The sequence below is a fragment of the Mus pahari genome, chromosome 16 (assembly GCF_900095145.1).
Source record: "Mus pahari chromosome 16, PAHARI_EIJ_v1.1, whole genome shotgun sequence".
Taxonomy (NCBI): Eukaryota; Metazoa; Chordata; class Mammalia; order Rodentia; family Muridae; genus Mus; species Mus pahari.
The window spans coordinates 13,607,596-13,635,203 of NC_034605.1; the positions used below are offsets into that span (position 1 = coordinate 13,607,596).

The following is a 27,608-nucleotide window of genomic DNA, read 5'->3' on the forward strand; positions in this document are numbered from 1 at the left end:
CAACAGTGCTCATCTCTGTGCTCTCTAGACTAAGCAACAGTACTCATTTCTGTGCTCTCTAGACTAATCAACAGTGCTCATCGCTGTGTTCTCTAGACTAAGCAACAGTACTCATCTATTTCAGCATTCTCTAGACTAATCAACACTGCTCATCTCTGTGCTCTCTAGAATAAGCAATACTACTCATCTCTGTGTTCTCTAAACTAAGCAACAGTACTCATCTATTTCCGCACTTTCTAAACTAAGCAACAGTACTCACCTATCTCAGTACTCTCTAGGCTAAGCAGTAGTATAAAACTGTATGCTCTTGGTTCATTTTATAACACAAAAGGGAATACCTAACACCCATACATTCAAGCCCTTGCTTTATAGGAACATACCTTAAGCTATTACTCAGAACTGACATATGCTGATATGTCATCTGTGGTGGTTTGAATATGCTTGGCCTGGGAACTAGCACTATTAGGAGGTGTGGTTTTGTCAGGGTGGGCTTTGAGGTCCTATACTCAAGTTCCACCCAGTGCAGAAGAAAGCCTCTTCCTGACTGCCTGCAGAGGGAGTCTCTCCTGAATGCCTTCAGACCAAGATGCAAAACTCTCTGCTCCTTCTCCAGCACCATGTTTGTCTAGACACTGCCATGCTTCCTGCTATGATGATAGTGGGACTAAACCACTGAATCTGTAAGCCAGCCTCAACTAAATGGCCTTTTAAACTTATTAACTATGAATAAATGATCAATATATTAGACACATAGTTGCTGTATAAGCATGTGGTAGACACTGGATTTACGGTTGTTTTGGAGTACTGTGTATACCATTCTGCAGGTGTGTCTGGGTTAATGGTCAGGTCAGCTTGTCAGCTCCAGCAGCTGTAAGAGTGCCTCATGTGTGCTCACTCTTACAGTTTGAGTAGGTAGTATGTTATGTTAATCCAAGTGATGCATCTTAAAGTTGCTTCTTATTCGGAATATAGTTTCCAAAAGTAGGAGGTTTACTTATGTATTTTGCTCTTTTTAAAGCCCTCATGCTGTGATCCTAGTACTTGGGAAACTGCAGTAGGAGGATATTGAGTTTGAGGCCAGCTTTGGCAATGTTGAAATCCTGTCTCTAACCAACTAAAGAAGTGGGCTGAGCTGTTCAGAAACCAATAAAAGCAAGTATCAAAAGGAAATAAGTGCGTTTACAGTGGATGATGAATCAATAGTTTTGTTGTGAGCTATCACTGAAGTGGTGCAAAGAACAGCCATCAGGGTTTTACCACAAACTAGAAATGTTCTGACTCACTGAGACAGATAGGAGAAGTGGATTTTTGTTTGCTTTTTTTTTTTTGGAGACAGAGTTTCTCTGTATAGCTATGGCTGTCGTGGAACTTTGTAGACAAAAACAAAAACAAATTTTATACAAATAAATTAATAATTAAAATTAAAAAATCCTCTAAAGTCTCCATGATGAGGCAACTTGACAGCAGAAAGCCACCCACTTCTCCCTAGCCTATAACCCAGTGATTCCCACATGCTGACTCTGACAAGGAACAAAACATAGTTCTAATTAAAACATACTGCCATCTAGGTGAAAATGTCCTTTTCCAAATATGCCTTCTTAAAGCGGGAGGGAAAGAAAAAAAGAAACCTGTTGCTATGATATAAAGCTACTTCTACATTGCTGAGTCTATCTAGAATTAAGTATTTAGTAGTAACTACCTCCCACCCACCAGACACTTGCCAATAAAGGCATACAAAAATTCATAACCTCAAAATAATCATGATGATTTTAAGATAATTTTTTGTTTTGTTAGATGCATTTCAGTTTCCTTAGAAGAAATCACCAAAGCTCACAATGAAAATAAAGCTACAGTTGTGTATAAGAAAACGCCAAAAAGAAACAGCCAAAAAGAAACAAAACAAACCTTCCATTCTCAAATACTCATCCTTGCTGAGCTAATTTCAGACTGTTCTCAATGCCAAAGTTTATTCACACTTGTAAACAAATTGTCAGTCGGGTATAAACTAAAGTCATTGGCCACCCATGGAGGAAGTTTAATGACCAGTGACTGCCTCAACTGTCAATTCCTTCTCACAGTAACTGAAACAAAACAAAGGGAGGGGGGAGGGAGGGGAACACAGGAAACAGGATAGTGGAGAGGAAAGGAAAAATGCCAAGCATGTAAACAAGACAATGGTACCAAGAGGATGAATCTGAGCCTGGAGCTGGGGCCTTGGAATATTTATAAGAAATCAGATAGTCAGCTATTTCGAAGAACAGTAAGTGGGTTTAACCTAACAACCTCCACAACTGTAAGAGACCCTGGCACATGCATGTATCACCCACACTCCATTAGAGTTCAAGCTCTGGGTGGAGACCAGCTCAATAAGAGGGTGCTGGATGAAGAGGGGACACACTGGCTTGGGAAGTACACACACACTCGGGTTACTAAATTATACTACCAGGTAAAAACTCAATTATTATACAAATGGGAAAATTCAAAAGAAAAGCACTAAATTTTCATGCCAGCTCTTGATACTTAAAATAGAAATTCAGGGAAAACAATATTTCAGCCACTAGCTGAAAGTCCAAATTTTTCAAAGTAATCATCTATTTTTCCAAAAGCAAGGCATCAGTTTTGCATTCCTGGTACTAGTAAAAACAATGCTATATAGAGTAACTAAAATTATTCTTTAGACAAACCAGGATACACAGAGCTACTAAACACTGACCCAATAATAAATACACCTTTACATTCAATAAATACTACAATGGTAGATTTCCTATTATAATGAAGAGATACCAGATGAAAATCAATGCAACACATCAAATGTTATAAAAGTAAAGCCCTGAACACAGCTGACATCAAGGAGCTCTGTCTGTACCCTGCAAACATAATGACAGTACAAATCTCAAGGGACCATTTGGCTACATTTTATCTTACAGTGAAGCATTGTATCTCAAACCCTAGTTTTTCAAAAAGGCAGTCAAGCCATAGAAAAGTAGAGAGATAACAGAAAGAGAAAATGAAAAGGGAAAAAAATAAAAACAAAACCTCTCTCAATTCCTTGAGAAATTGAATCACAAAATTGAGCTAACAATCTTGATGCTTATATAACTATACCTTGCCTTAAGAAAACCCAGTATACAGAAATTCAGATTAACTGGACAGTTGTTAACTGTTCACATCAAAGGCATTGGTTCTTTAAAAGAATTTATGCTGAATTCCCATAAGAACATACCTTAAAATACAATTTTCAAAAGAGTTGCATATCATGTTAATATGAAATATGCAAGAAAGGCTTCTGTAGAAATATTGTCTATCTCTAAATAAAGATTCACTAAACAACCTTCTGATATTCAACTTTTTAGAGCTACACCAGTAAGAACAGCAAACATAAGATGAGAATCTGACTTTTGAACTTAATGAAAAGACTCATGAAAACCATCTTTGTTAGACGAGAAGAGCGCACTGTGAAAGCCCCTTATCATGTACTCACTCAGAGCTTCCAAAACAGAGCACTGGGGAATGTTAGAGCCCACTGCAGAAGGGCCTGCAGAGCCTGCACAACTCCGTGACCCACCAGGGTGATGAAGCAGGAAAGCCAGGGCTTATTTTCTTAGGTCATGTTCAGAACAGCAAACTAAATGATGAAAGAGCACACACACTGCAGACCCTCACCATCCTTCTGGTCTTAATGAGGAGTCAAATCTAGTTTGCTTTTAATAAAACATGTCCTTTATGGATCAGAGGTGCGCACCTACACGCATTTACTACCTGCTCTTCGGTTGCATAGGCTCAAACTTCCAGAATCCATGACAAAGGTGTGAGGCAACAGTCACTATGATGATTCCTCAGATAAAACCATGTGAACTGTCTCATTTCCTGTTTTTCTAAATGTGAAGTGTTTCCAAAAGCTTACTGATCATTACTAGAAATATTTTGTGTTCAATAAAGATATCTCCAGCTCCATCTGCTGACCAAGTCCTAAACCTGCATGAGAAAGGCCAGAGGGTACTTTTTAAACTCAGCTATTCTCTTTTTTTTAAAAAAAAAAAAAAAAAAAAAAAAAAACTTCTTTTAATTGTATGTGTATGGGAGTTTTTCCTGTGTGCATGCCTGTCCATCACTGTGTGCCTTGTACTAAGAAGGCCAGAAGAGGGCTTTGGGCCCCCTAGATCTGGAGTTATAGACTGTTGTGAGCTACTATATAGGTACTAGAAATCAAACCTGAGTGCTCTATAGAGCGGGCCAAGGCTCTTGACCACTGAGCCAACTACACAAAATTCAGAAGCAAAAGAATCCAGCCAACTCCTGCCAATCCAGAAAGGCCTTAAAAATTGTAAATTTATCCTTTTTGATAGAGCAAGGAAATCAGTACTAAAGAAAAACCATTTTGATGCTTTTTAGATATACACATCAATGTGATATGCTAACTCGACTAATCAAGAAAGAAAAAAGAAAAAAAGTAAATAATCTGGGTTAGAGTAGTCTGATTCATGCATTTTACTCTCATTAAAACTCTCACTTACCCTGTGGTTAAGGCCAATCTAACCACCATCCTACATCTCAGAAAAGCTGGGTGGGAGACAAGGCTCATGTGAATTAGATACATTTACTCTAAGCCTACTCTTAGTCCCTATTTTAAAACTCAGACACACTCAATAAGAGAACTATCCACCAAAGAAAGCACATGGTAGAACTTGTGGCTCTAGCTATACACGTAGCAGAGGATGGCCTAGTCAGTCATCAATTGGAGGAGAAGCCCTTGGTCCTGTGAAGGCTCTATGCCAGGGCTGGGAATGGGAGTGGGTGGGTTGGGGAGTAGGGGGAGGGGGGAGAGGATAGGGGATTTTCAGAGGGGAAACTAGGGAAGGGGATAACATTTGAGATGTAAATAAAATATCTAAAAAATAAAAAAAAATGAGAGAGAGAGAGAGAGATATCTTTGAGCTTGAGTTCAGACTAATCTACAAAGTGAGTTACAGGACAGCCAGAGCTATGTAAAAAGATCCTGTCTCATGGTGTGTGCCTGGGGTTGGGGTTAGGGGCCAACAAACGTTTGAAATAACCCTTGGTCTTTATTAAAAATTAGGAGTCCTCAAGAAAGGAACCCTTTCCCTTGACAACTGTGGCATTGGGTGAGCTAGCCCAAGGCAGGGCTGGAAAGCTTGCCCTGGTGGTGTGGGTGCAGGAGACCAACTTAGCTCCCACCCAGGCCCAGATCCAGAGCTTTGAGCTGACCTGCCCCAACACCTATCTCATCCAAAAACAACTGCATGGTGTGAAGAAGTCAGTCCTGCGGATTCAAAGCTGCAAGATCTCCATGACACGGGGCAACAACAGGATATTTGAGAGCAGTCCTAGTGGGGATCTGGTATTGATAGTGTAGCAGAAGCCAGAGGCCTCAAAACAGACCAATGACTCATTGCAATTAACATTTGCAAGTACAGGTGTGTGGACAAAAGAGTACACTAGGGGTCACACTACAGCTTCCATAACAAGATTTCATTTTTATGTTTTGTTTTAGGTTCTTTTTTTCTTCTGAGGGGGTTGCAAGGGTGGAGGGCAAATATGAAGGGATGGAGAGACAAGTGGGATTGGGGTGCATGATGTGAAACTCACAAAGAATTGATAAAAGGTTACAGATGGATGGATGGATGGATGAATGGACAGATAAATACATACATACATACATACATACATACATACATACATACACACACACACATACATACATACATGCATGCATGCATGCATACTCCTTAGGCCAGATGTGGTAGCACATGCCTTTAACCAGTGCAGGAGGAGTTCAAGGTTAATCTAGTCTATACAGTGAGTTCCAGGACAATGACAGCTACACTGTAAGACCTTGACTCAAAAAAGGCGGCTGGGGGGGTGGGAGGGGATCACAACTAGTCATACAACCAGTCTTGGTCTTCATATTGCTAAAACAACTATTTCATGTAATAGCAAGACCTTAAAAGCTGTAACACGCACCTCCATCAGTTACCAATAATGCAAATATATTCTCCTCTCAAAGCATGAAACAAAAATGTTTCAAATAACCAGAGTGTGAATTTTAAGTCTTTAAAATTCACCGCCACAAGGCAAGCTAAAGACACCAGGAGAGACTGACCTAGATCACTCCCTTAGAATTAAACTTCACTGAAGCCAGGCAGCCTCGTGGCTTCTCATGGCTTAATTTCTCTTGAATGAAGATACCTGCCAAGACCTGGCAACCTCAAATCCAACCTGTGAGTTCTGACTACATCTGGCCAGGTACATCAAGGACTTATAAAATCCTGGCTGGCTGTGTCTGTACCTTTACCTGGACACAGTGCTCCAGCCTGCACCAGTTCCCCACAACTTCTACTCTGTCCTTGCAAGCATGGTTAAGGACAAGTTAGCCAGTCTCCCTGTGACCTCCATCTGCTCTACTCTACCCACAGTATAACTGTCTTGCTCTGAAAACAAAACTCTCTTCTTGGCCCAGTTCCAATCTGATAGACTCTGCTTGCTCCAGTGCAGGTTAGCAGAACCAACTGAGTGAGATGCAGTGCTATTTTCCAGCCTAGGGCATCACCCTACTATAGGAAAAGGACAGCAATGTCCAGAGACCCGAGGACGCGTAGACGGTTCAGTGGCACCAAGAGCCCAAATTAAAATGACAATAAAGGACGATGAAAATGACAAGCATATCCAGAAATTTGTGTTTATTCTCAAAGGGTAAGGGCTGGCCAGTGAGGGTGAGAAGAATGGCAGAATGAGAAACCTGACCCTGGCACAACACTCTTGTACTAAGTTAGCACAGATCATCAATGTTAGACTCACTTGATTAAAGGGGGCTGGGGAAAAGATGTCCACATATCTCAAAGTGTCACTTTAGTAGCTCCAAACTGGAAGACATAACTTTCCAGGGAGAAACCTGGCAGACATTACCTTAGCTGTGTCATGAGGAACTAGATAAACAATCTCCTTGTTTATTGAAAAGACCAAAGAATATACATTTGTGGGAGAACTGTGTTGAGTCAGCCTCGTGCTTAGCTTAACTTGCTTGACAGAAGTGAGAGGGACACATACTAGACTGATGGTCCGTGTATGCATGTGTGTCTAGAAACCTCCTCTCATTGTATCCACGGCTGTGCTGGGAGCCATGAGAGGGGCTGGGATGGAGATCATAAGGGAGGTGGGAAACAAAGAGTGCTGGGGTATGCTTGAGAGGAAAGCATATGGAGGCAAGCTGGGAGAAGCAAGGGAGCCAGATGGGGAAAGGGGACCATCTGAGAAAGTATGACACATGGGGATGACAATGTCATTATTAAACCCAATACTTTGTTTGCTAGTCTAAATTAACCTAATTGCTAATCAATTAACTTTAAAGACATATTACACTAATTTGTGGGTGAGCTGTGAAGAGCTTAAACTGGGCTGGTTAACAGATAACAAGGATTGTGCCCCGACTAACCATGCCTGAGGTGCTTCTGACTCTTCCCTTCCTGAGCCACCCACCCCAGCCCCTGCCAGATTTAATCCCATTCCATTTCTTGAAAGACCATCAGAGCTTTCTTTTGGTCTTCTATGCCTTTGGAAACACATATCAAAATGTTTAGAGACAGAGCAACCATTATGAAAAAGAGATAAATTTCAAATGGTAGAAATTAAGATTATACTTTTCAATGGCAACCTACAACACTTTTTCATACATAGTTAAGATCTCTAAAGAACTGTAACTCACTCCGTGTGTCCTTGGAAAACATTCACGGAGTGGATAGAAGGGTCCCTGAAATCCCAGAGACGGAAAGTTGTGTCACGGGAGGAGGTCACCACGAGCCGCTGGGTGGGGTGAGTGCAACAATGTGTTAACTCCTGGTCATGCCCTACAACCAAATACAACAAAAACACAGGGTCATCCACCTGCAGACACACAATGAGAGTGCAGCTTTTTTAAAAACAAGAGTCAAAAACACCCATCATCTTTACAGGCACCACTAAATATTGGATGGAAAAGTAAACCTTAAGGAATTACCTAAGTGGTGTGGAAGGCTATCTCTTCAGGTGCCTGAAGTCCCTTCGGCTATCTACATAAAAGAGTAGGGAACTAGATACATCATAACTCAATTTCTGATCTTAACAGCTAGAGGGCTAGACAAATTAACAGGCTGACTGCAACAAGAATAACTGCTAATGGTGTAACTTTATGGGCCGTTAGAACATCCTGTCTTGCATCTGGGCAAAACCTGTAAATATATCTGTCTATAAATGGAATATACACTAGACCAAAGAAAATACCACATATGTAACTAAGGTCCCTAAATCAGTCAACTTTGTGTTAATCAAAAGAAAGGCTGTCCTCAGTGGCCTGGTCTAAACAGCTAGAACCATTCAAAAGGCCAGTCCACCCAGAAGCTAGAGAATCCAGGGCAATAGAGGCATGCTCCTGCTGGCATGGAAGCCAGCATCCTGCTAGGGGAAGGGGCCTTTCCTAGGACTCCTGAATGTCCAGAACATACCCTAATTGACCACTACAAGTAGACACCCACAGCTGAGGAGCAGCCACCATAGACATAGAAAGCCTGACAAGGAAACATTGAATTAACAGACTCCTGCCTGTTATTTAAGTTTATTTAAAGGGGGGGGGGGGATTGTCAAAGAGAAACAGAATACCAATAAAACAATCATTCTTCAAATATCGAAATACTATATGTTACAGTCAATCTCCTGAAGATAAAAATACAGCCCCAGTCACATGGGTACAAGAACCTGGATGGGTTTTTCCCAGGAATCAGTGAACATGGAAGAAGAACTCCAAGTCCCAGAGACCCTGCCCAAGCTGCACCTTCAGTTCAACCAGGTAGACACCCACAGCTGACGAGCAGCCACCACTGACATAGAAGGCCTGACAAGGAAATATCGAGGTAAGAGACTCCAGCCTGTTATTTAAGTTTATTTAAAAGGGGTAATGGGGGGGGCAGGTGTCAAAGAGAAACAGAACACCAATACAACAACCACACTTCAAACATTGAAATACTACATACTACAGTTAATTTCCTGAAGGTAAACTGCATTTAACTATAAAGAGTTCTTTTAATCAATCAGAAGGGATCAGCAAGAATGACAACCTTAGAGTCAAGAGCACTAAAGAAGGGTCCTGGCCTGGAAGTAATTTATAAACTCACACATAAAAACTACCCAACTAGGAAGAATCTCAGATGTTCGCAGCAAGGTACCTGTCAGAGAATGAACAAGTTCAGATGTCTCCACATCATACAGGTTGGCAGTTCTGTCCCACGAGGCTGTCACCACTTGTTTCCCACCAACCAGCCAGTCAGCAGCAATAACCACACCCTGGTGGCTTTTGAGAGATGTCAGGGGGACTCGGACAGTAGGGCAGTCACTGGACACATCTCCATCAATGTCAGGCTCATCTTTATCAGAGCACTCTATTTCATCTTCACCAGAAATTTGCTGCTAAGAGTAAAAATCAGAGAAAAAGACTTTATAGGACTCTTTAGGTTTTTTTCTGAAAAGGCTACACCATTTATCTTTCTAGATTTAGTCACCATTAGGGTCAATATAAGCATATTATCAGATATGTAACTAATGCTTACAGAATGCTTTCTCAATGTTAAGTCTTAGCTATAAATGTCTTAGTTATAATATCCTGAAAAATGCTAAAGCCACTGTGGCATCAAAAGAATTAAAATTCATTTTCACTCATCAATAAAATAGCAACTAGAACAATTTTCAACATTTTCCATTTTTACCACTTATTAGAAATACAGTATGAAATTTAAAAAATACATTAAAAGTCAATAATATTTCACAATACAAAATGCATTTTGATTCTTAGGAGCCCATTTAAAACACTTTTAAAAAATCTTCTAAATTATAGTAACTTACAATTCTATTGTTCTAACAATGAGAGATCACTTGATTTTCCTGTATTAATTAAATCTTTTGTTAAAAGCCAGATAACAGCTGGGCGTGGTGGCGCACGCCTTTAATCCCAGCACTCGGGAGGCAGAGGCAGGTGGATTTCTGAGTTTGAGGCCAGCCTGGTCTACAGAGTGAGTTCCAGGACAGCCAGGGCTACACAGAGAAACCCTGTCTCGAAAAACCCAAAAAAAAAAAAAAAAAAAAAAAAAAAAAAGCCAGATAACATGGAAATGTAACAGCAGTCTACAGTCCAGCTCTTCAAGAGAATGTTTATTCACTCAATAAATATTGATTAAACTGTCATGGTGTGTATATGGCAGAGAAGACAGAGGACATCTGTCATACCTAAGATGATGCTTACTCTAAATGATAAAAAGCCAGGATAAATACAACTGGCAAAGCTCCTGTCCTTACAGGAGAGAGGTACTACACATACCCACAAAACATACACAGAGTGGCTAGTATAAGAATGAATGTCATGTGTGTATACATACTAGGCTGAGCATGTATCTCGTGAACAAAATTCAGAAGGAAATATGTCATCCGCGTCATCTGCACTCACATGGTATGGAACGTGCTGCACACACAATCAGGTGGGAGTGTGTACTTTGAAGAGAATAAGAAAGGGAGCGGGAGATATAGACAGCGGAAAGGCTGCAGTCTTACACAGAATTACTGAAGAAGACTAACAACAACTGAGCCCCATTATGGAGAACAAAGGAGAAAGGTATGCAGATAGTGAAGGAATATCCTTCCAGGCAGAAAAACAAATATAAAGTCTTTCTACTCTGCTACATAACTGGGCTTGCTAGTATGTGAGGGGCAATGTAGAAGGTGGTATGGAAAACCTGGTAGGCCATGGAAAGGACTCTGCTCTGTTCTGCATGTGGTAGAAAAATCATCACTTCTGAGCAGAGACGTGTTACCTCAATTAAACACAGGAAAACGAGAGGAGGCTGCTATGCACTGAACTGTGTCACCCACACACTCACATGCCAAAGCCCCAAATACAAGACCTCAGAATGTGACCCTAGTAGAGAAAAAAAAAAAAAAAAAAGACCCTTAAGAGGCAATTAAAACTAGGCTTAGTATAGGACCCAGTCTACCATGACTGATGTACTGCAGTAAAAATTACTATAGAGAGGCATACAAAGAAAAATCATTCGAGGGCACAGTGACAGGACAGAGGCCTTCGAGTAAACCAACCCTTCTGCTACCTTGCTCTTAGATTTCTAGTCTACGGACTGCGGTAACAGTCCCAGGAAAACCCAGGGAAAATATAACTACAGGAAAGAGAAGGCTAGGAATGGGTAGTAGTAAGAAGACTGATTCATATCCTCTCAGGAAAGCCTCAGAATCTGTCAACAGACACACACACACACACACACACACACACACACACACACACACAGAAGACAATTTAAAGTCTACTGTCCAAACTCCTGAGTGAGTGGTGACAGCACAGCTGAGATGAGCAACAGGATAAGAGCAACAGGTTAGGGGACATCCAAAACCCAAGAGCAGATACAGGACATCCAAGCAAGGTATTGATTAGATGACAACTGAAGTCTGGAGTTAAGAGTAAAGTCAGTATGCAAATTGAGACCCACAGCAACAGCTGGTCCTTAAAGTCATAGATGCTGAATGAGACCAACTAGACTAGTACAGGAAAACAACAGCTGAGCAGCATCCTCACACCCACACCAGTGGGCAGAGCATCGGAGAACCACCCAACAAGGTTTAAGGGAAGGAAGAAACAGGAGGAAAGGGTGTGTCAGAATCTCCAAAAGCAGCTTCAGTGCCTACTGGATGAGCAACCATGAAGGCAGCACTGATCACTGAGGACAAGCAGAGTTGTGGGGACACTAAGCTAGACAGAGTGGGACTCAGGAGGGAAGAGTGAATTTTCGCAGACACTACTGAAGATGTTGGTGTGGGAAGGAAAGTCACTGGGGTAATAGTTCTGGGAGAGCGCTGAGACATACGTGTGCTGGTGGTAGAACTGTTCTGAGTGAGGAAAAGGGAAACACTGCAGAAACCATCAAGAACAGGAAGTAGAACTCTACTGACAGAACAAGAATTACCAGACTACGCTAACATCTGCTAAGACTGCAGGGTGCATGACAGTACACAGGGTAGTGTAACTCTTCAAGGAAGCCACACATGAGTGACAGGTGAAGGAAGGGGAGCTTGGGGAAAACAGGTACAGCCTAGCAGAGGAAAGAATGTGAGAACTATAAAGCTCTAAGCATAGCTGTGTTCAGTATGGGCCAGAGTGCAGGAGTATAAAAACTAAGCCTAGAAAGGCTTACAAAGGGAAACCAAATCAGACCCTCTATAATATATAATAAGGAATGCCTATAACCCCTGTACTTTGGAGGCTGAGGCAGGGCTACCATAAGTTCAAGACCACCCAGAAACAGTGATGCTGTTTCAAAAGCAAACAGCAGGAGGACAAGGGAAGCCCTGCAAAGAAAGAACTCCATCTCAAAAGCAAAGGGAGCCACTGACATATCAGCATATCCATTATTCTAGAAAGAGGAGTCCTGGTAAATCATGAAAAGGGAGCCATAATGGGCCGCCACTAGATTAGACTCAACTGGCTAAAAAGTGGAGAGCCTGAAAAACTGGGAAAAAGGTTAAAGGTCAGCAAAACTGGTTCCCTTCTGCATGAGATGAGAGCTTCACTCCCAGGCTGTGCTGGTCAAGAGAATAATGACTCCCGGCATAGAAACATATCAAGACAGGAAGGGTTGCTACAATCACCGGAAATGCCTGTTGGGAACGCTGCAGCAACACTGGAGCCCTGAGCTGTTCCTGGATGCCTCCTAGCCCTGCTGTTGGTACAACTGTTCAGAGGCCCTGGTTCTTTGTCCTGAGGCTTCTCAGCTCCCACACCTGCACCAGAGTAGTCTTACAGCTCTATACCTGTACTGCTGCACAGTTCTGGATGGCTCTGTGGACAAGGAGCTCTTTGGCTAGGTACCGAACATAGCTTCAACAAAGAATACTGTATGTGACACCTGACACACTGTCTTGTCTGTCCTGCACTTCCCATAACTATGCTCAATGGTGATCCATAGGAAAACTCAGTGGATATCTCTCTTGAATGCTGCATAACAGTTCCCCAATGCACAGAAAAAGATTGAACAAATGAATCTATAAGATTTCATGGAGTGGCTAGTAACCGAGCAGCGAGATAAAAAGAATGTGTCACAGAGAACTCCAAAATTCATGACAGGTTTGTTAACTGCTAGACTCCTGACCTACAATAGTGAGCACAAGAGGCTTTCACTAAGGGGAGAAAAATAAATGTATATATATGAAAAAATAAATAAAAGTAAAAAATAAACACCTCAGATGGAGCTACCTCCTCAGCTCCTCAGACAAACAACACACAGAGGAAAGGATCTGAGAGTTAAGATCATGTATATGGTTTAGGCCTTATTCAGGATCTTTTCCACTGAAGAGACCACATTAAAAAAAGGGCTCAAAAAAGACTGGAACCTCATGTTTTAGAAGGTGAAATGACATAAGTAAATTTTGGAGAGCAGAAGTTCATGATAAAGGTACCAACAAGTTTGCTTTCCGATTAAGGTCTTTTCCTGCATGGCAAACAGTTGGCCTTTCACATGATGGGGAGAAAAGAAAGCAGGGTCTCTGATGTCTTAACAACACTAATATTATCAGACCAGGGCCCCACACTATGGTCTCATTTAACCTGAACTACTTTCTTAAAGATATTGCCTCTAATTAAAGCCACATTAGCATACAAATTTTGGAGTGACACAAATATCCAATTGTGGTTTGAATAGGAATGGCACCCCATAGACTCATGTGTTTGAATGCTTTGCCTATAAGGATGGCACTGTTAGGGGGTGTGGCCTTGTTGGAGGAAGTGTGTCACTGTGGAGGTGGGTGGGCTTTGAGGTCTTAGAAGTCGAAGCCAGTTCACTTCCTGCTGCCTGTGGACCAAGATGTAGAACTTGGGCTGGAGAGATGGCTCAATGGTTAAGAGTGCTGACTGCTCTTCTGAAGGTCATGAGTTCAAATCCCAGCAACCACATGATGGCTCACAACCATCCATAATGAGATCTGATGCCCTCTTGTGATATGTGTGTCTAAAGACAGCTACAGTGTACTTACATATAATAAATAAATAAATCTTTTTTTTTTTAAGATGTAGAACTCTGAGCTCCTTCTCCAGCACTATGCCTTGTCTGCATGCTGCCACCATGACAATAATGGACTAAACCTCTGGAACTGTAAGCCAGCCCCAATTAAATGATTTTATATGAGTTGCCATAGTCATGGTGTCTCTTCACAGCAATAGAAACCTTAACTAAGACATCATCCATAACATTCTAACCCTGTGCCTCCAAATTACAGAGCTTTTTTACACTGAAAAATATGCTTATTCTATCCCAAAACAGCAATGCATTCAAACATTAACACTAAAGTCTAGCGTACATTCTTAACACAATACCATTCAGATTGGGAGGTCTGCGTGAGAATCAAGGTACAATTCATGCCTAGGGAAAATTCATATCTCTCTATAGCCAACAAAAAACAAACAAGTTATAGTTAAACTTGTTATAAAGTTATAAAATATAACACCACGAGAGCAAAAGAAAAGAATGGAAGAACAGCAGGTTCCAAAAAAACCCCTAATCCAGCAAAGCAAACTCCATTAGATCTAAGACTCAACAGCAACGCTCTTGGGCTCCATTCTTTACCTTTTAGATCCACTAAGGTAGTATCTTCACCAATGACCTGCTGTGGCACTAGGCTGTGGCATCCTGCCCCCAAACCAAAGCGATGGGCACAGGCTCATAATCCCAGCTCTGCGGAGGCTGGGGAAGAATGCAAATTCAAGGCCTGCTTGGGCTGGGCTACAAAGTAACCATGTCTCTTAAAAAGAATCAAAGAGGGAGAGGAAAAGGAAAATAAAACAGAAAGGCAGGGAGGATGAAAACCAAGAAGCCAGCCCTTTCAAAATGAGGAAGAGCCAACCTCAGGACCATGACAGACAGGAGGGACTATCTCTTTATCACTAAACACTTTCAGATCCTTGTTCCTCTATCCAAAAGAAGACACGTGGTTATAACCAGGCAGTTCCATTTCCTGGTGCTTAGAGAACCCAGCACTCCGACGGTCTTCCTCCATCTCACCCTATGCCCTGTTTTCTTCACCCCATCTGTCTGCTAAGGTGGCTGATTAAATTCACAGTTCACATCTACACTAATCTTTCAAAAAGTAGGTAAGTTAAGCCACATTCGACCACACCAGATACCATCAGCTTATTCTAAAATCTGAAAACATCCAGAGTCCTACATGAATAGTCCAGCAGAGAACTGTCAGAGTGACTAAACATGCTTACACTAGTGTCGGCAACAGGCTGAGGAGTTGGAAGCTGTACCACGTATCTCCAGATATGAGCAGTCTGATCTCCAGAAGCTAAAGAGACAAATAGGGAAGATTATCCACAAGGCACATCATGCATAAAATGTGCTCACATCTGTGGCCAAACATCAATCATGCTTTTCTAACTTCCTCATCATTTAGTAAAACAAATATACTTTATTTAAATAGTGATTTTAGACTATACAAGGCTATTAATAGAATACACGTACAAAATTAGGATTATTATTGCTATTACTAAAGAAAATATTCCCCTTTGAGAAAAATTTTGAAGATTAAAAAATATATAATGATTAATCCCAGCACTTGGGAAGCAGAGGCAGGTGGATTTCTGAGTTCGAGGCCAGCCTGGTCTACAAAGTGAGTTCCAGGACAGCCAGGGTTACACAGAGAAACCCTGTCTCGAAAAACAAAGAAAACAAAAACAACAACAACAACAAAAATATATATATAATGAGATTTTAATCTATGTAATAAATATTCTATTGCATTACACTTATGACTATAACCAAGTCTGAGATGTTTCAGGGAAAGTGAATGGTACTTTCATCCGTTCATTATTAGCAAGACTTTACAATAAGCATTATTTCTGTATGTTCCTTTTAGCGCTGCATATTTGTGTTGCTTTCCTATTCGAGAAGCGGAAGTTTGCAAGAAAATGTTCTGACTAGGAATGAAAGAGGAAGGACAGCCATACAGGAAGCTGAAGACCCCCTTCCTCCAGAACAGTTACCCTCACCCCTCACCAACATGGCCTGCTTTCCACCATGTCTTCACTGCTGCAAAACTTACCTAAAGAAGTTACCATGAGCTCAAAGTCAATTTGTAATGGCCGAAAGCAACTGATGGTCCTGACCTGCACTATGTAAGAATGGCAGTCTAATTTTCTTCTCTCCTTTAGCTATCTCAAAGTTCCTGTTAGTTCCTTGTTTAGGTATCACCTGCTTTCACCTCTCCTTTCTAAGCCTCTGGTTGATATCTAAACACATACAACTGCCACTGGTCTAGCATCTTCTCTCTCTACCAATCACACAATAAGCCTTCCCCACTTTAACGCCTCAGATCTGTAGTAAGGTAAATCTTGGCTATGGTCACCTGGGACTGAGAAAATGATTTAGAGAACCTTCCCACTATATCCTTTAACATGTGAAAAGCCTCTGACCAAAACAAGTAATCACTGTACACCACACATAAAGAGCTCAAGGTGGGCGCCTTCCTTAATACTCCCACCTACACAAAGTACCCACCCTGTCATCTCAGACCAGGTGACACCTACACATCAGCAGAATGTGGCCCATGGGAAAAGCACAGGCACATCCCTGTTTTTGTACATGAACTGTCATGTCCCTTCACCTGCTACAGACACATACTTTCATGCTACAAAAGCAGGACAGAGCAGAGACAGGTGTCACATGGTCTGTCAAAGATAAATATTCCTAACTGGTCTTTTTCAGAAGTATGCCAATCTCTGGCCCATCAAAGCCAACACATATTCTCCAAGATCATCATCTGTATCCCAAAACATGACCCCACAGCTGTCTGACAGTTTTATAGAAATAATCCTCAGTACAAAAGGCTACTTTCCAAAAGCAGCAAAGGAAGCTATGTTTTTATTTGTGTTTGTTTCACTGATTGACTGACTGACTGGTTGGTTGATTTGGGTTTTTTGGTTTTTGGTTTTGGTTTTTTTTCTCTGTGTAGCCCTGGACGTCTTGGAACTCACTCTGTAAGACCGGGCTGACCTCAAACTCAGAAATCCACCTGCCTCTGCCTCCCAAGTACTGAGATTAAAGGAGTGTGCCCCCACTGCTGGAGCCAGTATTAAACAGGATGAATACAAGCTACTGAAGCTTAGGTAAATGACTTTAAAAGGAATGAAGTTAATTCATAAAATATCTAACTTTCATAAGTACCATGAATAATTGATAGTACTAACAAAAGAATATAAAATTTATAGCTGTTTTAAGATTATTAATAATTTCATTCAAGAAAGGAGAAGATTCAACATACCAGTAAGAGCCAACTGCTCTGAGGGATGGAATTTTATAGAATTTACTGCAAAATAAAAATATTACAAAAACAGGTTTAAGACAACAAATATATGATACTGATATTAATAAACTATGTAAGAGTGTAATATTTCTTACTATAGGGTATATAATACAAAGTTAATTATAAATTTAAAAATTATAATACTGCATTAGATTCTCTGATCTGATTAAACTATGAATTAGTGTATAAGTTAGAACAGAGGTATAATAAAAAACTAAAATATGAATTAACTTGAAAAATTACAGGATATACAAGAAATATTACCAATTTACTTTTATATACAGGTTAAGTAATTTAGAGTTAAAATAAATCAGGGTAAACAAAGAAAATGATGTTATTTGACAAGAAGCAAAAGCAAACTGTAGTGTACAGACACCGCATGTTGGCCTCGCCCTGCGCCTTCCCCAGCTTACAGAACCCTGATCTAGTCCACAACAAATGAAACCACGGGAGAGAATTTTAAACAGACTCAAGAATGAACAGGGATTCGATTCTGTCCTCTCATGTTCTTTTCCGCCTTCAGGATACTCAAAGGTAAGTTTTGACAATGTTTCCTGAGGAAGCGATCATTTTCTTAATAAAAAAGCATAAGCCAACACAGAGAGCCTCAGCAGCCTTCTGCCTGCCGCCGCCCGCCCGCCCGCCTGCTGCCTGCCCGCGCGCCCGCCCGCTCGCCTGCCCGCCTGCCTTGTATTCAGATGGATTACTTTAATGGATGAGTGGATGGTCAGCAAGTTAACAGGCATGCACCCAGCTCGATGGGACTCATCAGGTACTAGAAAGATTCTAAGCTCATCTCCCTACTAAGGGCTTTCCTAACGCAAACCCCAGGTTTTAGAATAGACTGAAACCACTATTCATCTAACCAGGGAGCTGAGAAGAACCAACCTTCATGACTATGCTTCACAAAGAAAATGCTTATCCCTTACACAGAATGTTATAAAAATTCTGCCAAACCTCAAAAATTATGTCAGTGCAATTTTATTGATGGTTTACTAAGAAACTACATTTAAAAGAGAGCGAATTCTATTTACTTTCAATACTGAAATATAAATAATGTAGTAGAGCTGGTAAAAATGCTGTCATAAGTATTAAATATAAGCATAATGCTAAAAGGCAAATTTATTTTAAAAGTAAATTGGGGAGGTGTGGGTTAGAGAGATGACTAAATGGTTAAGAGTTCCTGTTAATTCTTATAGAAAACACAGGTTCAGTTCCCAGCATCCACATAGCTGCTTGCAAGCTGCTATAATTTGCATTCCATGAGATTTAATACCCTCCTCTGACCTACTTGGTACCAGGCACACATATGGTGCATATATTTTCAGACAAAAACAATACACATAAAATAAAAATAAATATTTATTATAAAATAAATATATTTTTAAAATACTTTTAAAAGACATGGAGAATGTAATACATGTTCTAAAAAAATTGTATCATATTTTTGAGTCCCTAGTAGTTAATAATATATTTTAGGCACTGTACTTATAAACTAAGAAAAGACTAGTAAGAAAGAAACAAAAGAGACAAATAGCAGCAAGAAAAGCTAAACAAAATGAAGAGTTGGGGTCTACGACTTAGAGCCCTCATCACAGAGCAGACCACCAAGCCGGTCAGGAAGGTGCTGGATTAAATTAGGATTCACGAATGGGTATAGCTGTGCACAGGATAAAGGTGATGCTGAGTCGATGAATGTGAGCCTAAGCTGAACTCCAGTGGGAGTAGAGATAGTGTCAAGAAAGACACTTGTGTCCTCTCTTTGGCTACCAAACTATACCCTTTTCTCCATTGGAAAATTATCATGTTTAACAACATGCTGGAGTCCAGCTGAAGCAAAGGCATCCACTCTATACATATAAATTAATCTAGGGATTAAAAACAAAAACCTCAGGACTATAATGAGTGGGGATCTTACATAACACGAAAAGACTCTTTCAAAAGTGACATCTTTAAATGCCCTCTTCTTCAGCTGAGACTTAAAGCAACAAGTTTCTGTAAGAAAATGGAGGCCCGCTGGCTAAGTGGTTAAGAGCTCGTGCTATTCTTACAGAGAACCCAGGTTTAGCTCCCAGCATCCATGTAGCTGGGAAGCACAAGTTCCTTCCCTAGGACTGTCTCATCACTTAATTCATATTATGTTCTAGCTTTCGTCTTTTTGATTTCTATGAATTATTAAGATCATCAAAGGCACAGTGGAGAAGAAATCACACACACACACACACACACACACACACACACACACGTAAGTGGTAAGTGAAGAGGCAAGCAGCCCTGCACAAAGACTGGATAAAGACATTCTAGGTGGAAGAAATTTACATACATTTAGGAGAAAAGTACAAAAATAAAATTTGGACAGAACACTATTAATACCCAGGAATAACTGAAGAGGCCAAAGAGAGATACTATAAGATATTATAAACTACAGAGTCAAACAATCAGTGAGAGCATCCTTTATTTTGCTTGACCAAAGTATTATGGACTAATCTCTAACACATGGTGTATATTAAATAATTATACAGCTCTACAAGGTAGACTAATATGCAGCACACTGAAACATTAAGCTTTTTCTCTTTATTACTCATACAAAGTAAAACAGTTTATTCTAGGCTGACTACATTACACTGTACCCTGACCACCAAAATATTAACATTTTATATCAAATGTAAAACTTTCTATCAATATAGTTTACTACTATAAATAATTTTTAAAAGAAGCACCAGGTGAAATACAGCTTCTGATTATTGTGCTCATTGAAGTTAATGCTTACCTGAGCCCACATGGCCAGCATATTTGACAAGACATTTGCCAGTCTCTATGCTCCACAACAAAGCCGTGTGATCTACAAGATGAAGAAGTCATAACTTAGCCATCACTAATATTATAGTCCCTTTAAAAATACAGTAATACTCTAAAAATGGCAAGTCACATCACCCCTAATAGTTATTTTTACTTTATGTGGATGGGCATTTTGCCTGCATGTATGCCTTTGCATGCAGTACCCTTGAAGTACAGAAGAGGGCACTGGATCCATTGGGGCTAGACTTAAAAGACAGTTGAGCACTTCTGAGTGGGTGCAGGACCTCTGGAGGAACAGCCAGTGCTCTTAACCACTGAGTCATCTCTCCAGCCCCCAAATGGTTCCTGCAACTTTGATTCTACTACTTTGTACAATTCACCTGACCTAAGAGAAGTCTCCAACACCAGAAAGGCACAAGGCTGTGGCTTGTCTTTGAAGCCACAGAACTGGAAATGGACAAAGGACAAAGGGACTTGGTTTCCAATTCGACCATTACTCGGAGGCTACCTTGTGTGCAACTGGCACACAGAAGCCATTTAGAACACAGTTCCACTATTTTATCCAAGTATTAGAGCTTTCCAGAACATCTTGTAACTCTCAAAATCAATTAGTCTCCAAATTCAGCTCAATTATGTGAACTAATGGCAGTTCCTTTGGACTTTATCCTTGCACAGGCTCTAAGGCGGGGAAGAAAATTCTGAGAAGAAATAGTTGCCACTTATCCAAATGAAATTTCAGAAATATTATAAAAGTCACCCCCCCTTTTTTTAACTAATACTTACAAACCATCCAAGATATTTAAAGTACGAGAACCATTCCAAACAGGAAAAGAACCTCTCAAACACTCTAACTAGGTTTCTGGGGCTCCTTTACTTTTAAAAGTCAGATTCTACTGAGAAAATAACTTCTCACAAACTATGAAAGTCACTTTTACTTTTAGCAATTTTACCTGAAGAGGTAGTATATTAGACTAGTCTGAGTTTTCAGAAACTATCGTGCTGGTGGCGAGACCTGTGACCCATGAAGAGCAAACTTCCCTGACAACACACAGGATAGAGAGTAAGCATTTTTCAGTTGCATGCATAACACTTTCATTGGTGGAAGAAAAATGACAGAAAACCTGCCCCCAAACCAGAAACACCTTTGGCTTGAAGAAAAACAAAGAATCCAAAAAAAACACTAATGTTTAAAAACTATCCCGCCGCCATGTTGTTCCTACCATCCAAATACTGATATCCTCACATAATACATACTTAGCTAAAGCCAAGTATCCCCTTCCTCAAAAAAGAGGAGTCCAGCTTTGGCTGTGACGTCCACCCATAAGACTGCTACAAAGGAAGACTACAGGTCTCAGAAAAAAATGGGCGCTCCCAAGTCAAAACAAAAGCTTTTCCTTTCCTTTTTCCTTCCTTCCTCTTCATCTTGTTATTTGTTTGAGAGACAGTGTGACAAGATTTTATATCGCAGGCCATGCTGGCCTACAACTTGAGGTCCTCCTGCCTCCACCATGAGTGTTAGGACTCTGGCATATCTTGCTCCAAGTGGATCCAAAAGCTTTAGTTTTAGTAACTCTTCCAGCACACTGTTGTTTCCAGGAACTGCTCTGCTACTGCCAACTGAAAGTCACTTCCATCAGTTATCAATCAAAGTCATATCTTAATAAGCCAGCTGCAACAGTGTCTGGCTCACCAGCAGATGCTGTCCCAAGAACAATAGGCTGTGTCCTTGCAACACTGACATCCCAGATGCCATCCCTGTGGCCAATATACTCCTTCACAAGTTGGCAGATGGCCCTGGATGTGGTAGTCTTAAAGCTGGAAACAATCTAAATTGAGAAGAAAAGAAGTACTTTTAAATACTTATAAATTAAATTAAATTTCTTTAAGTTAAAAAAGGCAAACAGCAAAAAGACATCTTGCAAAACGTGAAAGTCACTTAATAGAATATTGTAAACACCACCAGAATATAATACAAGCATGAGCAGAACTGAGATGCCTCCAACAGTAAGACTGGTCTCACTCAGCTTGCTACCAGAGGCTTCAAAAACATCTCCCCACTCTACTAGTGGACAGAAGTCAGGTAGGTAGCTAGCATCTTACTGCAGAAAAAAGGCACAGATGGGCCTTGCAATACATTCATCCCCAAATCTCAATCACCACACAAAGTTCCCCATCTTTAAAATATATACAAAGAGAGAGAGAGAGAGAGAGAGAGAGAGAGAGAGAGAGAGAGAGAGAGAGAGAGAGAGAATGAATATGAATGTGTTAGGGAGACAGGGCAGGGTCATAGAGACCAAGGCAGATAGTCAAAGAGGGAGAGTCATAGAGAGACAAAGACCAGACAGACAGACAGACAGACAGACAGAGACAGACATGGAAAAGCTGAGGGGGGGGGGGAACTACCCCAACCTACTAACACTAAAGATGTTAAATGTGTGCTCACAAAAGAACTTTCATTTTTTTCCCGAATTTGATCATTTTACACCAACCACATATCAAAACAAAAAAAAGCCCATGCTGTAAAAGGAATTGAAAGACCACACTTGTGACAGATGAGAAGGTTTGTTAAAGAGCGTTTATTGAGCACTTGCTTGAAGCCACGGGCCACACTAGAGACAGCTAAGAGGTACAAAGGCCTTTTAGAAGCTCATATTCTAATGGAAACAGACATGCAGTGATACAGATGAGGAACGCACAGTAAGATACTGTCCCATTTAATGACACATAACAATTCTCATTTCCCTTATAATGAAGAATATAAAGTGAGGAAGAAACTAAATGCAAAATGTTCTTTAAACTTTGCAGTCATGAAGCTGCTCTCAGATATATGAAAAAGTTTCAACTGTTAAGTAACTCAGAAAAAATATAAAGAATGATGATTCTATAAAATCAAGCAAAAAAACAAAAATCAAAACTTAATGAATTCATACAGCTTGCTTTTAACAATAATTTTGCAGAGCTCAGGACATGTATATAAATTTACTCTTACATAAATATATGCAGATACAATCTGTTACATCAATTAGGAATGTGCTTTCAGATTATCCCCAACACAATAAAGACAAAAATAGAAAGCTCAATGAAGAGACTAACATTTTACAAGTAATATAAATCAATTCTATTTAACTTGGTTTAAACTTTACAGGAAACAGAAAAGGACTTACTCAAACCTCGAACCCATCATTGTCATCTTACCTTTCTGAAAGCTAGTCTCCCTCCTAAAATCAACAAAAGTATCCCTCTATAATGTATAAGAGTTTCTGCTTACAGAAAACACCAAGATGCCGAACATTATTACATTTTAGGAGGAGAGAAGTTACAGACCACATAAAACTTGCCACCATCATAAGTTATGGTAAATAACATTTTCAAGTCTCTTGACATGTCTCATATAAAGAATGCTAGTCTAAGGAACTAATGAGCCACATTTCTTACCTATCTTACCTATTCCATTCACAGGGTAGAATGGAAGAACACTATTAGATACAGGATAACATGGTGCTCATGAATACTGTGGCATACCATCTCACATGCTACTTCCATATGCTCATTATGATTAGAAAAGAAAAGAAAAGAAAAGAAAAGAAAAGGAAAAGAAAAGAAAAGAAAAGAAAAGAAAAGAAAAGAAAAGAAAAGAAAAGAAAAGAAAAGAAAAGAAAAGAAAAAGAAAAAGAAAAAGAAAAGAGAAAAACCACTGACTTAAGGCAGGGCATGATGGAGCACGCCTTTCATCCTAACAGTTATGAGGCAGAGGCAGGAGAATCTCTTGAGTTCTAGGACAGCCTTGTCTACATAGGCAGTTCCAGGACAGTCAGGACTACATAGAGAGACCCTATCTCAATAAAAAACAGACAAACAAATAAACACTGACTTGGTCAAGATTACAAAGAGACCCAACAACACAACTGAATTACTAGAAGGAACATTTGGACAGAACAACAGCAGAATAAACAATGATGTCATGTTTTCCCATAATCCTAAATCATTTTACCTAAAGCACAGCCTAAAGCACTTTAAAATCAAATCAGAAAGGCCCTTTTCTGCTACCAAAAAAAAAAAAAAAAACACTTTCTAAAGAATATTTGCACACATTTCCACAGGTTGCTTTAAAGTCGTTTTCAGAGTACAGTGTCTCTCACATCCCTCCCCATAAGCATTAGCAATCACTCAGGAGCTGCCCAGGAGAGGGGAATCTCTGCGGGTTGACTTCATACACTTCTGTGCTCCCACTGTCTCACCAAACATGCTACTTGCCTTTCATGGCTCTGAGTCACAAGGAGGGCAAGTAATGAATCTAGATTGTAGCATGTTCTTGTTGCATTCGTGCTTAGCTTTAATACCAAGAATCCATGCTGTGGTACAAATCAGAATATATCGTTACCAAATTATCTCTTCAATGTGGATGTCTGTGTTTTATTATTTTTTAAGATGAGTACATACAGTGTACAAATTGCTGTAAAGTTCATAGAATTTGCTTCTGACATATTCTAATCCTAAAATGCTGGCCATTAAAGACTAGAATTCTAGTATATTCTAAAGCAAAATCCTATTGTGCATGCCCTTATCTTTGTTCAAACCTTGTTTTTTATTGCTCATGGTAAAAGACTTCTATCTAAGCATCTCTTCCTCTACTTCAGAAATAAGCAGAGAGTTTTAAATCATAAGACCACACACTGTATACACAGAATTGTAAGCATAAGAATAATCTATTTAATTCAAGATAATGTAACAAAAAATGAAGAACATAATTTTGTACTTCATTTTGAAGAAAAACTAAAGTTAATTACAAATTTCAAAAGTAAGATGAACTAGACATTACAACAAACAAAAATCCAATGAAACAGCAATTTACATTCCAGATGTTATCAAAGCACACAGTAGCAAAATGTCAACAATACTCATGTTCTCTCCAAAATAAAAATCACCAAGAATTTTAAAATAAGGAAAGCAGGCAGAAAGGCTAGACTTGCCCTCTTAACTGAAGTTTACCTCAGTGGTCCTGCCAAATAAATGACTGTCAGTCCAAGACAATGAATTGTAAAAATGAAAAGCTGATAATATTTATGTAATCATAGTACAAACTTTGATTTTTCCTCTCACATTTAACCAAAAGAATATACATTCACCAGTTAGGTAATTGATTTATCTTTTATATATTCAAAATACTCCAAATTAGATATGTACAATATTACCTCAAAATACTACTATACAATAGCTTTCCAAACAATTAACTCCTTGCCACTTCAAGTCAGTCCTAGGCACTGTAAAGGAAAACTCCTTGACCACCCTACCTGCCTCACAAGCACACCCCACTTCCTTCTCATGCTCAGAAAATAGAAAAATAATAATGAAAACATAACTTTAGCTAAATAGAACTTTCAGCCCACATATTTAGCCATTATTTATCTCTGTAAATGCATATACTTTTTTATCAAGACAATAAGCAATACAAAATATGTTGCTCTTCTAGTGACAAAATATTGCTAATGCACAATACATAGATCTCACTGAAGTTAGAATCTAAGTTAGTATTTAAGCATCTATATACTATAGCCATTTGGCAATGGTTGTTTCTAGAAACCAGACATTTTCCTATTACACATTTCTAACTGGAAAATATGCAAGTTAAAGTACACATCTGCACACCGCAAGCACCACATGACTGGCTCCAGAGCCAGTGCCTTGCATACCTTGCTGGTGGAAGCCTTGTAGGTGGTCTTGAGCTTCTGAGAAAGCTGACTGGTACTGTGACTGGCTGTGGAAGACAGAGAATCAACAGTCAAACTCCCTCAAACTCAAGAAGCACAGCACTGCGCGTGCAGCTGTGTCTTAGGAAGACAGGGAAACACCAAGACATGGGACAACAGCAGCACTAACAGGGCGCCATTTCTCATCTGACCTAGACCTGAATTATGTATTCCATTCTCTGATAGCAGAGAGCAAGAGTCAGTGTCCCTCATGAAATCCCAGTTTCCTTCGTAAGTAGTCTACATGCAATACGTTATAAATATCTTACCTTTTGTTTTGAGTTGGCCCTTACTCAATTCTGCCCCATCGATCGCTTGTCCTTCACCAGCTAAACGTTCATTAAGAGTATCAATTTCTCTGCGCACTAGAAATAGAAACATTTTTAAATGTAAAAATGTATTCATCACTTATAAACTAAAATACACATGAATGTTGAATCGGGACTGTCAAAACAAAGATGTAAAGAATATTCTAAAAAGCAAGGTGAAAATTAATACTTTCCAAACACTCAAGCCATCATTCCTCGAACAAAGTCAGGACTGGAGGTGCAGCTCAGCTGGTGGGGTGCTCACCCGGCACGCATGAAGACCTGGGTTTCATCACACACCATCCAGACTGGCTGGGGATGCCAACAATCTCAGCACTTAGAAGGTGGACACAAGAAGATCAGAAGTTCAAGGCTATCCTCAGCTACATTTCAAATTCAAGGCCACTTTGGGCTACATGAGATCCAATTTTTAAAAATAAATAAATGAAAATCCACTCTGGTGACCCTGTGAAGATGTTACTCTCAGGGTCTTAACCACACCACTCGCACACATCCAAGTTCTTATTCAACACAGCTTCCTTTTTGCTAGTTTCATGCATTTAAAAACATTCTGATACTGCCTAAGATCAGTAAAATATTTATAGCTTACCTGTGGATACTGCAACTGAGGAAAAAAACATAGTAACAAAATGTAACTACTGGTACATGACTCCAGAAAAATCTTCACATGAGGATTATGTATAACAAAGATTTTTAACATTACAGAATGAAAAATTAATAGGAAATTCAGGATTGGGAGTGTCAGGGGAGAGAAACATAAAAATGGGCCATTAAAAAAGAACACAGGGGGAGGCAGAGGCAGGCGGATTTCTGAGTTCGAGCCCAGCCTGGTCTACAGAGTGAGTTCCAGGACAGTCAGGGCTATACAAAGAAACCCTGTCTCGAAAAAAAACCAAAAAAAAAAAAAAAACCCACAGGAACTGAAAACACAGAAAACTATGCTCCTCCTTGCTCCCAGAGGACCTAGGGAATACCCTCAGGCAGCCTCACCATGGGACTGAGAAAAGACTTGCCCAGGCAAGTAACTGGTCTCAAAGCACCAAGTCCTAACCTGGCACAACTAGAACCTGACTTAAACACGTGTCCACCCAGCTCTAGGACCTGCATGCTTGCCACACCACCATGAAGCCTCCTGGGACAGTAGGATACTTGTGACCCAAGTTTAAAACAAGTCAAGGTCAGGAATAGGCTAAGGGCAAAGGCTCTATCCAACACAAGCAACAAGGACTTTATCTCATGGGCACTAAGAAGCTACAAATCTCCTAAATACTAGATAACATGAAGCCAAAGCACCTGCCAACATAAGTAATTTTTAAAGATTTAATGTTAACTGGGGGGG

At 40.0% G+C, this 27,608-nt stretch overlaps 1 protein-coding gene across 3 annotated transcripts in view; it reads right to left on the reverse strand.

The window, feature by feature from the left end:
• Positions 1 to 27,608, reverse strand: part of Wdr37 (WD repeat domain 37) — a 63,635-nt gene that overhangs the window by 18,579 nt on the left and 17,448 nt on the right. For 2 of the 3 annotated variants that reach the window (XM_029547410.1, XM_021215328.2), the window contains exons 4-11: positions 26,210 to 26,305; positions 25,884 to 25,948; positions 21,884 to 22,019; positions 20,165 to 20,236; positions 17,353 to 17,397; positions 15,302 to 15,378; positions 9,213 to 9,453; positions 7,721 to 7,862 (exon numbers count right to left, since the gene is read on the reverse strand). In XM_029547410.1, the coding sequence (XP_029403270.1) occupies positions 7,721 to 7,862; positions 9,213 to 9,453; positions 15,302 to 15,378; positions 17,353 to 17,397; positions 20,165 to 20,236; positions 21,884 to 22,019; positions 25,884 to 25,948; positions 26,210 to 26,305 (874 nt within the window). The remainder of the gene's footprint in view (positions 1 to 7,720; positions 7,863 to 9,212; positions 9,454 to 15,301; positions 15,379 to 17,352; positions 17,398 to 20,164; positions 20,237 to 21,883; positions 22,020 to 25,883; positions 25,949 to 26,209; positions 26,306 to 27,608) is intronic. The other variant, XM_021215329.2, reaches the window with a different exon arrangement.